Source organism: Rhizophagus irregularis, chromosome 11, assembly GCF_026210795.1.
Source record: "Rhizophagus irregularis chromosome 11, complete sequence".
Lineage (NCBI taxonomy): Eukaryota > Fungi > Glomeromycota > Glomeromycetes > Glomerales > Glomeraceae > Rhizophagus > Rhizophagus irregularis.
In genome coordinates, this window is record NC_089439.1 from 59,349 (window position 1) to 76,362 (window position 17,014).

Below are 17,014 nucleotides of genomic sequence, written 5' to 3' on the forward strand. Positions count from 1 at the left end.
CAATCTTCTAACCTAATTAAATTTTTATTATAACACATATAATTTATAAAATATATTTATTAATTTAATATATTTTATTAAATCCAATTTTAAATATGATCAATACATTGTGAAGCTAAACTAAACATAATATACAAGTAGATTAACAATATTCAATTAATAAAGTTAATAAACAGTAAAAGAAAAATTCGAAATTAATACTATTACAAAAAATGTAAATTTGTCTATAAGTATTATACTTACACCCATAAAAATTAATATGTAAGTAGTTTCGACCTTGCTGAACAATTTTCAATTAATTTAGAAAGTCGATTTCATTTGGCTAAAGTGGTGTAATTACGCTCTGAAGTTGTAAACGGAGAAATGAAAAATTCGGAAGTTAGTACCGTTATGAAAAATGCACTTTTCTCCATAAGTATTATACCCACACTCATGAAAATTAATATATAAGTAGTTTCGACCTTGCTGAACAACTTTCAATTAATTTAGAAAGTCGATTTCATTTGACTGAAGTGGTGTAAATACGCTCTGAAGTTGTAGACGAAAAAGTGAAAATTTTAAAAGTTATTACCATTATAAAAATATGCTTTTCTATATAAATATCATACTTAGCCTTATGAGAATTAAAATACAAGTAGATTTAACTTGCTGAACAACCTTACTTAAGCATAAAAGACAATTTGATATAACCAAAGTGGTGAGTAGTGAAATTATATTTTAAAGTAAAACATATTTACAGTAATTTTATTTAACAAAATAAATAGTATCTTTTTAATTTTTATTAAACTCAATGTATTATTTTTAATATAAAATTACTATATTATACATGTTGAAAGATAATTAATAAAACATTGAAAAAAAAAACTGAAATTTCATCAAAAAAAAATTTTTGTTTATGTATTTATTTATAAATTCAATATATAATATTTTAAAAAGTTCTATAAATATGAAAAATAAGCAACTAAAAACTCTTAGTATTTTAAAATAATACCAAAAATATGCAATTTAATTATCTTACATAGTATAAAATTTTCTCAAAATTAAGCATTATAAAATTCTTACATCATAAAATTTTTCTATGTTGGCTAAGCACCTTGATACCTTACATATATAAGTATTTTCCGGGTCCTAGTTTATCCATTTTTGAAATATGAAAAGAGTAATCAAGTAAAAGAAAATGATATCAATTTGCAAAAGAATCAAACATGTGTAACAAGTATAAGATCAAATGGTAAATTTTCAAAAAATTTATTGTTATTATTTTATAAGAAAAAATGTATTTGTAACAGCCTGTTACATATCTTATTTGTAACATCCTTTTTTTAATATGTGTTTTACAAATAAAATTTTTATATGCAAAATTTAATTTGGAAAACTTTTACTTAATGTATTTAAGACAGTTTCATAGACAAAATTTTAAGTTATAAGCAGTTTCTTGAAATTTTTTAAAAAATTCTTTTGTCTTAGTTACACAACTGATCTTTTGTTTTTGTTTACATTACGCCTAATCTTAAATTTTAATTGGATAAAATTGGGGTTGTTACAAATAAGACACGCTGTTACAATTAGATTTATCCATTTTATAATTATAAATATTACTAATTCTTAATTTTCTTTTTCTATAAGTTTTGTGTGATGCTACAAATAATTAGGCATCAATAATAATAGCATGCAAGATGATGAAGAAATAAAAAATGGTGAATTAATTTTTGCCGAACTGGAAACTTATTTAGATAATGCTAAAAAAATAGTTATAGAACAACACCAAGTAAAAAATTATCGCTGAACCAACTCTGTAATTAAAAATTTTTCAGGAATGAAAAAGGTAGTTGATGACATTAAATCATATTCAAGAAGAATTACTTTTCCACGCACTTGAAAGGATCATAATGAGAATACAATGTTCTTAGAATAGTTTCTTTATTCATAATATCTATCAACAAAAATGTCCTTAAAATAATTAATAAATACACTAAATTTTTTAAAGTAATTTATAATAAAAAGTTGTTGCTATTATTGTAAAAATAAAAAAAATAATAATAGTTTTGTAGTACAAACATATATCACGTGACTGTAATTTTTGGTTACGGTGCTCTTGGAGGTAGTTGGATCAGATCAGCAATCACGTGTCAGCCACTTTTTTTTTGCCATGACTAACAAGGCGGACATGCATTATATCACAATGTCGATCACTTGCTGATCATGATATAAGTAATATCACGTTAAATTTGAAGCTTTATTCCAAGCAATAAATGTTCTGACAATTTATGTTAAATTATTTTATTTAATAGTTTCATTTATCAATAAATTAATATAAAAGTATTGTGGCAAAATAAGGTGTGTTTACAAAGTTAGATTTTACGTCAAATTTTCAATAATTAATATATAATTATGCTATATATATGCCGATCATCTGCTAACGTGATTTTGAAGCTTCGGGCGAAGCTACAGATCTTCGGGTGAAACTTGAAACTTTTACAGTATATTATTTAGGTATTCAAGAATCAATGGCTAAAATAAACCTGAATAATTTTTGATAACCCAAAAGTTATCATTAAATAAATGTTTACAATTATTGTAAAATTAATATATGTCTGAAATTTGACAAAATCTTTATGAATTATTTTAAGAACTAATTTATTAACAATAAATAAAATAAAGTAAATAAAATCCAAATTTTATACATTATTATGTAGAATTTGTGAAAAAACTAATTTAACAGTATTTTTTTATGTGATAATATTGGACAAGTGATCGGCAAAATGATCAGCAATATCGTGATAATATGGGGATGTCTGCCCTGTTATATAGCCCCCGAACTTCTTTTCTCAATTCTTGTTCCAACTCAGATGATTCTTGATAATCCCAAAAACATCCGCCAGTATGTAAAAGTTGCGTAGGAGACTGTCCTAAATCTAAAGGAATGTTATTAAAATCAAGCCTTGGTCTTTTATATAGGTAATCTAAAAATATAGAAACAAGCTAGTTAATAAAAAAAGATCACAAATTTCTTATTCGAGAGGTAAAACGTTGGGAGACACTTACCAGTGGAAGTAGAAAAGACTACGATAATATAAATGTTCTTGTCAGGGCGATGATTAACATCAAAATAGTTAGTAATAAAATTCACCTCATCCATCTTCTTTCATTCGTTATGTGCTCTGTAGTATAAACACCTTCAAGCTTGTCTTTACTGACATTAACCTGCCAAAGGTTCAAATCATCAGGATCACTAATACCATTAAGTTTACTTTCTTTTTTCTTAGAAAAGATATACCGCTTGAGGTTTGAAATTCTAAACTCGCTAATATCATATTGTATATCATCTAAGATGACTATCTTGCCAAGAGTAATCGGAAACGTAGTAGTGTCGCCTAGAATAATACAGTTTAACGAAAAAACCATTTTGGTGATATTTCTTTTTAAAAGTGATATTGTTAGTTTAGAATGAAAAAAAGTTTGAGAAATACATTCATTCTATTTAATAATACCTAAAAAAGAAAATGAAAAGTTGAGAAAGCTTAAGAAAGTTTGAAGGTGTATATATACTTTTTTGAATACATCGTGACTAATAATAAATAGACTCCAATAAACTCTTGATTGATGACATATAGCAAAAAAAAAAAGTAATTTATCAATGTGAAAAAACGGTTTTATCATTCTAATTATTTGATTTTGATTCTCCGATGAATTCTCAGGGTATTTATTTAAAAAAAGTTTAACTAATTTTTAGGGGGAATCTTACCACACTACCCTGTCACAATATAAATAGTACTTTAAACGTAGTAGTACAGGTGAAGTGACAAATAGAGATCAGGCTAGTAAAAAAAACTGTCCCTAATAAAAAACGTAAACATGTCAGCATGTGACTATGTGACAAAATCATTGTTAAAATTCCTCATTTTTAGGTCATACAACGGTACAAGTGGCTGTATTTGAATAAATTAATAAAGCGCAGTAATGCTCTAATGATGTAATGATTTACTTTACTCTGGCCGTCTTAAAAAAAAACCAGCCTATCGTAGTTTGAAGTGTTGACGAAAAAATTATTGAAGTCCGGATGAGATTAAGGTATGAATAAAATATATTTTTTCGTGTGGCTGTGCAAACGACTCAGAGCTTGTACTATTTTTTTGCTCAGAAAATTCTTTGAAGTGTTAGCTTGTTATTGGGTGGCGAGGCCCTTATTAGATGGAGAAACCTCTTTTTCCAAAACGCTTAAATAATTAAATCACTATTTTTGCCTGGCTTCCTCAGTGAATAACTCTGATAATTCGTGCTTCCTATCTTCTCTTCTTTCGTTGACAATTTTACTATCATAAACTTTCGGTAAGTTTTATTAATGCCAATTTTGTTAATTTATTTCTTACTCTTCCATACATAACTGACGACCATTTTATTCTATCCAGAATATCGACGTTGGGACAAATAAAATCGGATTAGAGTTAATGGATATTGTATTAGTATTTAGATTTAGATGAACAAAACACCAGCAATCTTGTAATCTATTTTTTACATCGATAAATCAGTAATTCCGATGAGGATATTATCTCGTTTTTTATCTATGCTAACAAACTAATCATCTCATATAAAAAAATTATCATTGAATATGCAATTCATTGATTCATTGAGAGAATTACAGTGGCAAGCAGGAGAAATTTCACATGACTTCAGTCACGTGTAGTGACTTGTAAAATTTGCAGATCATGTTGCAATATACTTAATCCAATGCTGAAATAAATATTCTTTCTTTACACAACTTTTTATATAAGACTTTTTAAGAAAAAATAACTCTGAAATAAAAGATTTTATTGAAAAATAATAGTAAAAAATAAATTCATGATTATGGATCAAAGAAGTGCAGTATTTGAGTGAAATTTTTCATCTGAACGCAAATACCGAAGCATTTTTTACAAATAGACAAAAAAATCTTTCGAAAAATTACCGGTATATTTTCGATATATTTTCGATATTCGTTCGATTTCTGTTCGGTATTATCGATATATTTTCAGTAGATTCGGTTCATTCGATGTATTCGGAGTATTCGATATATTCGGTCTAAAAAATTTGCCAAGTAAAAAATTTTCAATTGTATGTTTTTTAATATACTAGCAACTAAGCCGAAAAAAGGCTATGACCAATGTGTATACCTTGAAAGATATTAATAATAAAGGTCATCGGCTTGGTAATGCGTATGAGCAAGAGCTCAAAAAAAATTGTATACCACTCTTAGTTCTAAAGCCGAAATTAATGATCTTTGTGAAAAGTTGTTGGCTAAAAATTCAGAGTATTCAAGGCGGGAAAAGGGGTTTCATCAAATCCATGCTGATGTTGAAAATAAGATTAGCCAGTTAAATGCGTCCACTACTGAAATTAGATCTGAATTTATTTCTGAATGGAGGTCCCGTATTGAACTTGAAGTCGAAGTCAAATCACTCAAATCAAATATTAAAACGCTAAAGAGAGAGGCAACTTTAGCCCAGAAAGCTTCGTCCGCTGACAAGGTCCAGATTCTTTCTCTTGAAACTAAAATACGTGAATTGGAAGGTAAGTTGGAGAACATAGATCTAGAGCGCACATATCATGATTTGGTTACATTGCGAAACTTAATTTTTTATTTTTTTTTATTGTAAGAAATGTTAACTAACGTTTCTTTTTTTCTTTTTGTAGATTCCGGACGTTTGGATAATGGAAATCGAAATGAACCGGTGAGTTTCGCAATATTGCGAATCTTATTTTTTTAATTATTATTTTTTTTTTTAAAGAAACGATACTAACATACGTTTCTTTTACTTTTTGTAGGAACGCCAGACGTTTGATGATGGAGTTCGAAATGAACCGGTGAGTTTCGCAACATTGTGTTGCGAAACTTAATAGTTAATTATTTTTTTTAAGAAACGTTAACTGACGTTTCTTTTCTTCCTTCTTGTAGGAATGCCGGATGAAATTACGACCCGGACTTTGGTGAAAGGTAATAAGGGAAAGGGAATTAGGGGAATTTTTCATTTTTTTTGTTTATCTAATTTATTAAATTTTTGTTTCTTTTTCATTTTACTTTAAGGGAAAGGATAAAACGAAAAGGAAAGGGTAAAACGTAAAGGAATGGATGAAATGAAAGGGGAAAAGGGTAAAACGAAAAGGAAAGAGTAAACACAAGGGGAAGAGGAAATGAAAATAAAAGGAAAAAACGAAAAGGGAAAAGGAAAAACGAAAGGGGAAGATGAAAATGAACGGGGAAGGTGAAAACGAATGGGAGAAACGAAAGGGAACAGTGAAAACGAAAGGAACATTTCGAAGGTATACTTCGAAATATTTGTTTTTTATTTTGATTTTTTTCAACGAAACGTATATTAATGTTTTGTTTTTTTTATATTTTTTAGGTTTGGCGGCTCATTGGACAAACCGGAATTCAATATTTCGAAGGTATACTTTGAAATATTTTTTTTATTTGATTTTTTTTAACGAAACGTATATTAATATTTCGTTTTTTTATTTTTTAGGTTCAACGGTCTTTGAACGTATGGAATTTAACATTTCGAAGGTATATACTTCGAAATGTTTCTTTATTTTGATTTTTTTCAACGAAACGTTTATTAACGCTTCATTTTTTTCTTTTTTTTAGGTTTACACTGGCTTCTACTTTGGCACTGGACATTTGATACATGAATGAATTAGAGGTGCAGATTATCCATAGATTATCGTTAAATAATAATAATTGTACATTTATTAATAAATAAAATTATAATAAATTATGTGAAATTATTAAAACAGTGTTTTAAATTGTCATGGAGTTTACACTAAATTGTTTAAAATTATTACTAAATTTCACTCAATTGTCCAAAATTTCACTAAATTGTCTCTGAAAATGTTGCATTTATACCGTTTACACTCAATTGTCCAAAATCAGTAAAACATTTTCACTCAATTGTCCGAAATTATCCTAAATTTCACTAAATTATCAAAAGTTTAGCTAACATTTACCGAAAAAATGCAAAATTTACCACAATTTGTATTACGTTTGCACAACATTGCTGAAAAATTCACCTAAATTTTTAACAATTTATATAACATTACTAAAAATACACTACAATTTACCACAATTTGCATTACTTTTGCATAAAATTACTAAAAATTCACTATAATTTACCACAATTTGCATTACGTTTGCATAACATTACTAAAAATTTAACTAAATTCACCACAATTTGCACTTCGTTTACATAACATTACTAAAAATTTAATTAAATTCACCACAATTTGCACTTCGTTTACATAATATTACTAAAAATTTAACTAAATTCACCACAATTTGCATTACGTTTGCATAAAATTACTAAAAATTTAACTAAATTCACCACAATTTGCACTTCGTTTGCATATCATTACTAAAGATTTGCCTAAAATTTCCCACAATTTAATGATAATTTACTGAAAAATTTCTCAACATTTGAATTAGGAATTCTGTAGGAATTCCGCCATTTTAACAAAATTTGCCAAATTGTAAGACCTCCATTATCCCAAAATTGTAACACAATTTACCCCAATTTACCGGGATAATTCTCAATTTGCCAGAAAAATTCCAGGCAAATTTTGCGACAATGACATCTGTTCGACCTGTGAAAGCGTTCGCCGGGATCAGGAATCCTCTCATTTCTCTCTTTTATACGTTTCATAAAGCGATTATTGCAGAGATTATTTTTCTTAGGCTTCCATGTACCCATTACGATAAATTCATTGAAATCCCATTCCTTGTTCTGGGCTTCTCTAAGAGTATCTTCAACAATATTGTGAATTGAACGTGTATTATTAATATCCATAGCCTCTCTCATAATCTTCTCTCCGATGAATTTGAGAAGCTGGAATTTACCTTGCTTTACAGTATCAATTTCTTTCTTAAAGAGATCATCTGGTCTAAAGTTTACTTCATCTTCATGCCCAATTCCAAAGTACTTTTTTTTGCCAGTAAAGCAGACAGGAAATAATACCTTTTCGTAAGCCATCTTAAGATAAGATGTGCTGGTTTTTATCCTAAGATAGGCATTATTCTGATCGCGCAACTTTTTTATTACATCCATAGTAATTTTGACCATTTCGGTCCAGTACGCTTCTTTAGAAAGTTCGCCTCTGGAAAAGGCTTCATCGCATTTTTCAAAATACTTATCTGAACATGTAAGATACAAAGAATCAGTATCCCCGTATTTGATTCTAAAGCCTTTCTTTTCCACATATTCTGCAACGAGTTTGATAATGTATTTACCAGCGGAAGTGGTTCCTCCGGCCAATGCATGGAGAAAGATTGAAGATAATGGGTTTCTGGCCTCTCCATAAAAGGTATTCATAAATAGCTTTATAGCTTTCTGCTTTGAATCCAAGCAGTCATGTTCGAAGCAAAGAGTTTTATATTCTAAATCTAACTTCTCAGGGATTCTTTTACCCTTTTCTTTCAACGAACTTATTATCTTTCCAAGTTGAATCTTCTTCTTTCCTAATGAGGCAAGTTGCGCTTTAAGTTCTAGTCTCATCGCAGATAATTCCTCTAATACGGTCGGGTATAAACTTTTCTTCTCAGATCGATTATCATGTCTTATGCACTAAGCTTGAATAGTGCGCTTATTGAATGGAAAGCTAATCTCGTGTAAAGTGTTTCCATTCTTTTTTATTTATAATGACAGCCTTCTCTGGATTAAATATAAATTTTTCTGGAGAGAGATTATAGGCCATAATAAGGCTTGGATATAAAGATGTAAAATCCAAACCCGTTACTGGCCTTTTCGTCTCGATACCTTTTTTAGGTGGAAAAACATATGCACCGGAATACTTACCCTTTTCCACCTTTTTAGAAATCCTTACATTAAATAGCATATCACGTTTAAAAGCATAAGAGCCTAGAAGGTTTCGTACCTTCATTCCATTTGCGCGATAGTGTGTGTCGAATAAAGATACATAAGCTATAGAAGCGACTTCTCTGTATTCATTTATTTGACTTAGCTTTACCAAAAGCTCCTGGCAACGCAGTGCATCTATAATACAGTAATATGCTACTTCCCGCATTTTTCTTGCAGTTGATGGGGACGGGTCCCTTTTCGCCTCTGAATAGGTTTTCCACATTTTATCGTATGGCATGTCAGCTTTAGCGTCAAGACTGCATTTTTGTAAGAAGAATTTAAGTGAGCCTTCCTTTTCGACTTCAGAACGGGAATAACGCTTTTTGAGACAAACTCTAACGTCAATTGGTACACATCCTGGCAGTTTAAGGAAGCTGGAAAAGAAATTATCTTCCGCAGAAATTTTGATTTTAATCGGACCGCCCAGAAATTCTTTGACTTCCGTATCCTCCTCTCCATTCTCAAGAATGTGGAGAGTATTTTCACTATCTGTGTTTTCATTATTCTTTTTCTTTCCTTTCTTTTTAAAAGTATTTTCAGATTTCGCTCCTATTTTTCCATGATAATTCCACTTTATTATTTCTTCAGACAATTTAAAGCTTCCTGTCATTCGCTCCCACATCCATTCAAAAATGTTGAGATGATAGGCTCTTTCCATAATGAAACGCCAATCGTAGTCTGAATCGTTAAACCCAACTTGGATGTCAGGGGCAAATGCTCGCCAGCAGAGAGCAAATGTCTTTAGCAGATTTTCTTGGTTTCCACATACGATTGTGATCCAGCGTGGATCTGGTTCTGTCTCAACGTCAACAAGACATATTTGCTTTAGCGGTTTTGAATCATCTTTCCAATGCAGTGTCATGCAAATCATAAAGACATTTTGTTTCAAATTAAGGACTTCGGCAAATTCACTTAACTCTTGTGATTGCGTTTCTATATCCCATGTGAGGACAAGAGTACGATCCCGTAAGAGAGCTGAAATAGGGAATTGGTCACTTATTGTTGTGAAATCCTCTAGCGGACAGTAATCTTCTATAGATACATAGAATTCATGTGAATAGAGCGGGCTGATCCGCTTGCCTTTCTTGCATATATATTTGTTTAATGTAGACCACCCAGAGAGTTGGATTCCATTTTCTCGAGCCACCTTTCGGTGGAATGAGTATAAATCATCTGAAGCGGTTTCAAAATTATTATCTTGGACAGCTATAATGGCTTTCTTTCTCTCCCCAGTGCTATTCGTATAAATTCGTAAATATGGCTTTTTTTCTACATAGTATCCGCGGAAAGGGAATGCTTTAATATGCTCCGTCTTAAATGATTTCACAATGCCAGAGAGAATTTCGCTCACTTTTTCTTCACATTCATCTGGAGTCTCTCCGTCTGGTACGAGAATGTCAAAGAAAACCTGAATTCCTATAAGAGTTACCAGTACCTTTTGACCATTAATAAGGCGACCATAAAGATGCAATACATAGCGGTACATTCCTTTTATCTTTTCTGTTGACCTTTCACTATCAATAGCCATGAATGGAATTTTTTGGCAACTGGATAGAGCATCGTCAAAGATTACAGTTAATCCATCATCATTTTCTGCAACTATATCATTCAGAGTTAGGATGCCCGACAAGTATTTTTCACCAGGATAGCGAATTACCTGGCCTTCTGTTTTATTTTTTTCAGCCTTTGGGTGAAAAAGGGTGGGAACGTCGAGAAACTCTGAAAGCTTGGATTGGCTCATAGTAAAAATTTTCGGATATGTTATCTAGTATATCATTTTGGTATAATACCCCAACAAAAAAGTTTAAAATAAAAATAAATATTATTATAGATATCAAAGTGTTATCCAAGAATAATATTAATGGGCGGTAAATACATTTGCCAGTATCCCTCTAATGAAGGAATAGTTTGTGGGAATGGAAATACGCGACCAGAAGGGTGTAGTATTCACTGGAAAAGACACCAGCGACCTCTATGCAAACAAGATGGGTGTGTAAGACCGATAGCATCAAAATATGGATATTGTAATTTGCATGTAAATAAGTCCTATTCGAAAGCAAATTATCACCGGAAGAAGTTGGCTAAGATGCTTCAGAACGGGCAAACTCCAGAGGCATTGGGGCAGGCTCTCGATAAAATGAAAAAGCCTAATGCTATAAGTTGGCCCTAATGATTTATCAAAAATTTGGCCTCATGAAAAATTTATAGGGACGGCAAAAAAACTTAACAAGGACACTAGAAGTATCTTCTTTTCCAGTTTTAGAACTCTGGGAAAGCAATTTTACTACTTGTCCCTATGTCCCTATGAGTCCCTATGAATTCTCGAACTCTTTACTTTTTTTTATACCATATATTGATCATATATCAATTATATCAACCATATACATGACTATATTTGCCCAATTGGTATACCATAGAAAAATTTCGATTTTTTTTTCCTAGAACTTTTATATTTCATAGGGACTCATAGGAACATAGGGACAAGTAATAAAGAACTCAATAAATCAAGCTAAGAAGTCCAAAAATGATATCAAGATTGTCCCTATAAGCGTCCCTATGAATTTTTCTTATAGGGACGGAGAATTTTCATAGGGATGCTCAAAAAAAATAGCATACACACTGTCTTGATCCAGTAAAATTTCTGCCCTACTACACTAGCTCCTTGCCAGTTTCATGACAGTTCTATGATAGTTCCCTACCAGTTCCACGATAGTTCCATAATACTACCATGACACTATCATGTCACCAGGATCTTCAAATCATGTGCTCTAAAGATCAGCCAGAATTATGGTATAATATCAGCCAAAATTAATCGCAGATCTACTGCGCCACCCGTCACCTTTTTTTATACTATTTCAGCATCTAGAAAGGCAACCAAATATGCGTAAATTCTCAATATAGAACTAGCATCCAAACAAGCACAGAGCGTCAGAATCCTCAACATGGAACCAGGCATTCAAACAAGGATAAAAAGCCAATACCAACAATGTAGAATTTATTATGTAAACGAATTAGGAGCAAGAAGAAAGCAGTCACCGTTAGATCATGACATCACCATTAAATTAAAGCATTCCCAACCACCGTTAGACTATGAAATCACCACTATATTATACAGAAAACAGTTGAAACAATATTATAAATGCAAAGAAACTACCCATAAGTAGGTTATGAAGTTCCTATCAGATTATGAATAATAGGTTATGAAGTTACCACCAGATCATGAAATTAGATTATGATATCACCATTATATTATGAAGACACTGGCAGACTACGAAGATACATTATGAATACACCGGCAGACTATGAAGTTACCATTATATTATGGAAGTTACCGATAGACTATGAAGATACCATTATGTTATAAAGACACCAGCAGATTATGAAGTTACCTTCATAACCTGCTAAGTCGCATGTAACTTCATAATATAATTATATTATGAAGTTACATGCGACTCACCCTTTATCATGCCGTATGTCCTACCTGTTCCCGGAGCACCAGATATATTGTGTGTAATACTCTTGTCGATATCCAACCCTAATTCCTCAGCAGCTTCTCTCTGAATAAAAGACGCATTAGCACAAGTATCTGCTAAACACTGAATTGCTATCCCATTGACCTTCCCATCCAATGCTAAAAGATCTTTAGTATTCTTCAAATGAGTTATGTCAATATCCATAGGATCGTCTTTCCTGATATCCTTTTCTCCTCCTCAGCTAAATTCTGAACCTCTGGAATTTCCATAATTTTACTAGCAGACTTCAACTCCTCCTAAAGAATCTCACAGAGTAATTTCCTAAAGTCTGCAGACCTTAATAGGCTTAATAAGTTATTCTTAGTAACAGCTTTTGCAGGTGTAGACTTACTACCAGTAACTTTCACAGGAATCTTAACAGGGGTTGCTTTGCCCCTTAAGGACACACTAGAAGAGCTAACTGCTGTCTTATTCAGGAACGACTTAAGAAGTTTTGAGATACTTGAACCTACTTTTTTTTGACTCAACACGAACCATATAGACATCACCATCTTTTTCTCTCAATCTACCTTTTCACTAAAACTCGCAGTATCAATCACAGGTCGAAATGCTAAAAATCGGCAAAAAAAATGGCACGAAAAGCAGTGGCTATTCTTGGCTATTCTTGGCTATTCTTGGCTGTTTTTGGTTATTTACGAATTAACCTATACTATTTGTAAATAGTTTATACAAATTTGCGAATAGTTTATGCGATTTGCGCCATTTTTTTTGCCTATTTTTGATCATTTGACGTGTGAATGTCTATAGCATCATCGTTAAGATCAAGGTTTCTCATTGCTTGGATTAAATCCAGATCATCACATCTATCTTTAGCCTTCTGAAGTTGATTTGTAAGTATTTTAGACGTTTCACGTTTATATCCCATAATAAGATTAATAGTATTTTGATGATCATCCAAAGTCATAACAGGAGCATCAGGATTGTCACCAACATCAGGTTCTATATAACCATCATCCCAATCAGGATCCTGATGATCCTTAATAACACGTCTCTGTGGTTTTGGTCGAACAGGTTTAATCTGCTATCTACATCAGGAAATTTGTTTAGGCGTAATTTAGTGTAATATTTCGAAGGTGGTGTAAAATTTTGAAATATTACACTAAAAACGTAATATTACAAAAGTTTATCTTTCTTAAATTTAAATAATTATAGTAATTTAAAAATATCTGCACTATCACTGATCCAATCGAAGACGATCTATAGCTCATTGGAATCAGCTCGTCAAGACGAATCGAATGGTGGTAAAATTGCATCTTTATGTTCGATAGATGGCTTTCTATTAATTTAAAACTTTATTGTATACTATAGAGCGTTCTATCAACTGTAGAAATGCGATTTTACTACCATTCGATTCGTCTTGATGAGCTGATTCCAATGAGCTATAGATTGTCTTGATTGGATCAGTAGATAGTGAGATATTCTTAAATTACTATAATTATTTAAATTTAAGAGCGTAAACTTTTGTAATATTACGTTTTTAGTGTAATATTTCGAAAATTTACACCACCTTCGAAATATTACACTAAATTACGCCTAAACAAATTTCCTGATGTATAGACTGGTGGATTACGAACTGGTCGAGCCTGTAATTGTTTAAATTGCATATGAACTATTGGTAAAATATTATAATGATATATACGATTGGAATTTTACATCAATTGCTGATTTAGCTTCAAGTGATTTATCGTCAGGAGATTCCAATTAATCAATCGTTGTATTGCTAATTGTAACCCAGTTTGGTCGTATTCGGATTGCTGCCAAAATTTTTGGGTCAAAAATGCACCCTAATATCAAAAAAGTTTATATATTCTGGCCAAATCTATACAGGACGATAAGTCTATAGACATTTACCCTGGTTATGTTCAGTATTATTTCGAGAATATAGTTCAGCTGCCAATCAGTCGTAAGACGCATCAACTTGCTTTTATCAACTGATATTTATAGGCACCAAATGAGAAAATAAGGTTTTATTGCAGAATCGGCAATTGGGATGATAAAAGTTGCAACGTTAAATTGTGGAAATATGATTTCCACAAATTATCTAGAGATGCCATCATGCCAATTCATAACATATACAGTTGATTCTTACCTAGCAAATTTACAGTTGGCACATGAAATCCAACTACTTATATGGCAGTCATACCAATTAATAGACAATTTCATTTGTAATAAAACAGGGTTCATTTACATTTAAAATAAGTTATCTGATAAATAAATTTATAATTTACTAACAATTGGATTACAATTTGTTTTAAATTTATAAATTACTAACAATCAGTCACTATTTGTTTTAAAGAGAGCAATCAGTAAATTTAAACTAAACGATAGTTATCAATTGGTAAATTTAAACTAAAAGATAGTTATCAATCGGGTATTAATCTGATTGATATCTGATTGAAGTGTACACCAATTTCTAACTATTGAATAAATCAGGTGACCGATCAAAAAAAAAGTTACCAATTAGGTAGTAGGAAATTTAATTATATTGATTATGATCGATGATTGATTGATCAATCAATTAATCGATCACAAAATTTAGAATTCAATTAATTATGATCAATCAAATATATAATTAATCAATACAATCAATCAATAACTATATGATAATTTCTATTTAAATAATTTTTTAAAAATTCTAATTTTAGTATATAAGCAGATACTATTAATATTAAAATTTTTTACCAAAAGCTGTAAGTAAACTACTTTTTTTTCTGTTTAAATAATATAAAATAATATAGTTTGAATAATATTTAATAAATAATAAATTATAAATTTTTGTAATAAATTTTTTGATATTATGATATATTAAACAAAATTTAAAATTTAATATAAATACAGGATGATTACTATTTTGATCAATTAAATTGATCGATCATACTTATCGTAAAATAATCAATTAATCGATCAAAGATTTTAGAGACAATTAAATTCACTATTAGGTAGGTACCCGATTGGTCAGCATTTTACCTGTATATGTTAAAAACAGGGGTATATAGGACAATAAAATTTTGAAAATACCCCTGTAATACGCAACTTTGAAAAATTTTAATATAAACTCTACGCAAATTCAAATATGAGTTATATCAGTATTGTTCAGGATCCTTATCTGGTACCTGATTTATACATGCTGCCCAAATTATTTTGGGATGTCATAATTATAATTTGGGATGCCATAATTCATTCAGTTTATATATAATTTACTATGTAAAGTGCCAAAATAATTTGGGATGCCATAATTGAATTTGGGATTTTACTTATAATTACGGCAATCCAAAATAATTTGGGTGGCATGTATAACCCGATTTGTACTTGATAACCTCAATTTTGACCAGTGAAAATATATGTCTAAAATTATAAATATAATTGAGAACAGAATAAAAATATTATTTTAGAACTATCAATACAGTAATTTCTTGCTTATGTATAATGTAATCTTATCAACTTTCTTTTTTATTAGAATCCAATCCTCACATATGTATTTCCTTACAAAGGTATCTATTGATTTCTTTACTAAGAAGACTAACCTCTGTAATCGATCTATTTTTTCTGTTTGTAGATTTTTAACTTTATTTGAAAGTTTATTTGCATTGTTCTTTACTTTTGATTCTGAAGGTTAATTTGAATTGTCCTTTCCCTTGAATTCTGAAGTAATTTTATTTGTTCTAGAAATGCCTCTTCTTTTTTTCTATAAAATAACTTGTTCACATCTTGGTTTCCATATTAATTCTTTAAATGCTAAAATAAATCTAATTAAAATATTAGCCATAAGTATCTGTGCTTCAGTAAAAGATATCTTAAAGTCTTTTTGTAATTTTATTATTAGAAAAGTTTCGACTTTTACTTTTAATGCCAACTGTTGAAACTTTTGAAATTTTTTTGATTTTGCTGTAACTTCTAGTATGTTTTATAATACTTTTCTAATAAAATCTTCACCTTAACCTTTAATTTATTTTTGTTTCAAACATATAATTATAGATTCTTTTGTTGTAATCTCCCATATTTTTTTCCAAGCCACCTCATATGCCTGACATTCAAATAAATAATTCCAATTTTCCTTCTTATTGCATTTCATTTCTTTGTAAAGTCTTGGTTTTCTTATTGCTAGAATAGATCCTAAAAGAAGGATTTGTGAAATAATTTTGCTATAAAAGTCCATAAATAGTTAAGTCGCATGCTAATGCAGTAAAATCCCTTGCAATAATGGAAAATAAGCTAAGTAACTTTTCAGTCTATCTGATTATCATTTTCATAACATAATTCCTGATTATTTTTAATACCGATTCATTCAGTAGTCTCACCATAACCCTCCCCGTACATCACATATATAACTCACATTTGAGTTTTAGCAAATTCAATCAAAATTAGGTTAAACTTATAATTTTAGAAAGAGCAAATTGATTGAAAATTAATTAATAGTCATAATTATGAGTTTTAGCAAATTGTATTGATTTTACAAAGTCATATTTTATATTTGAGCAAATTGGTATTTTTTTTTAAATTTAACTTATCCTTTGTTTTTAACTTTATAAATAATATTTTTAAAAATATTAGTTTCAGGGTCCGAGTCATATTTTGGCCAAAATTAAGTATAATTCC

The 17,014-nt window shown here is 30.2% G+C and overlaps 4 protein-coding genes across 4 annotated transcripts; 2 read left to right on the top strand and 2 right to left on the bottom strand.

Moving 5' to 3' along the window:
- Positions 1-2,766: 2,766 nt before the first annotated feature.
- OCT59_002576 (uncharacterized protein) lies at positions 2,767-3,405 on the bottom strand (the record flags this gene model as incomplete). Its single annotated transcript, XM_025310726.2, has 3 exons — positions 2,767-2,963; positions 3,046-3,063; positions 3,177-3,405. 3 exons carry the CDS (start codon positions 3,403-3,405, stop codon positions 2,767-2,769), a joined length of 444 nt encoding a protein of 147 aa, XP_025179393.2.
- Positions 3,406-5,133: 1,728 nt separating this feature from the next.
- OCT59_002577 (uncharacterized protein) lies at positions 5,134-5,874 on the top strand (the record flags this gene model as incomplete). The annotated part of the gene is made up of 4 exons (XM_066145009.1): positions 5,134-5,185; positions 5,242-5,547; positions 5,671-5,708; positions 5,803-5,874. The coding sequence occupies 4 exons, from the start codon at positions 5,134-5,136 to the stop codon at positions 5,872-5,874; spliced, it is 468 nt and encodes a 155-aa protein (XP_065995769.1).
- Positions 5,875-7,535: 1,661 nt separating this feature from the next.
- Positions 7,536-8,522, bottom strand: OCT59_002578 (uncharacterized protein; the record flags this gene model as incomplete). Its single annotated transcript, XM_025310727.1, has 1 exon — positions 7,536-8,522. The coding sequence occupies one exon, from the start codon at positions 8,520-8,522 to the stop codon at positions 7,536-7,538; it is 987 nt and encodes a 328-aa protein (XP_025179395.1).
- A 2,224-nt stretch (positions 8,523-10,746) lies between these two features.
- On the top strand, positions 10,747-11,055 carry OCT59_002579 (uncharacterized protein; the record flags this gene model as incomplete). The annotated part of the gene is made up of 1 exon (XM_066145010.1): positions 10,747-11,055. The coding sequence occupies one exon, from the start codon at positions 10,747-10,749 to the stop codon at positions 11,053-11,055; it is 309 nt and encodes a 102-aa protein (XP_065995770.1).
- Positions 11,056-17,014: the final 5,959 nt, after the last annotated feature.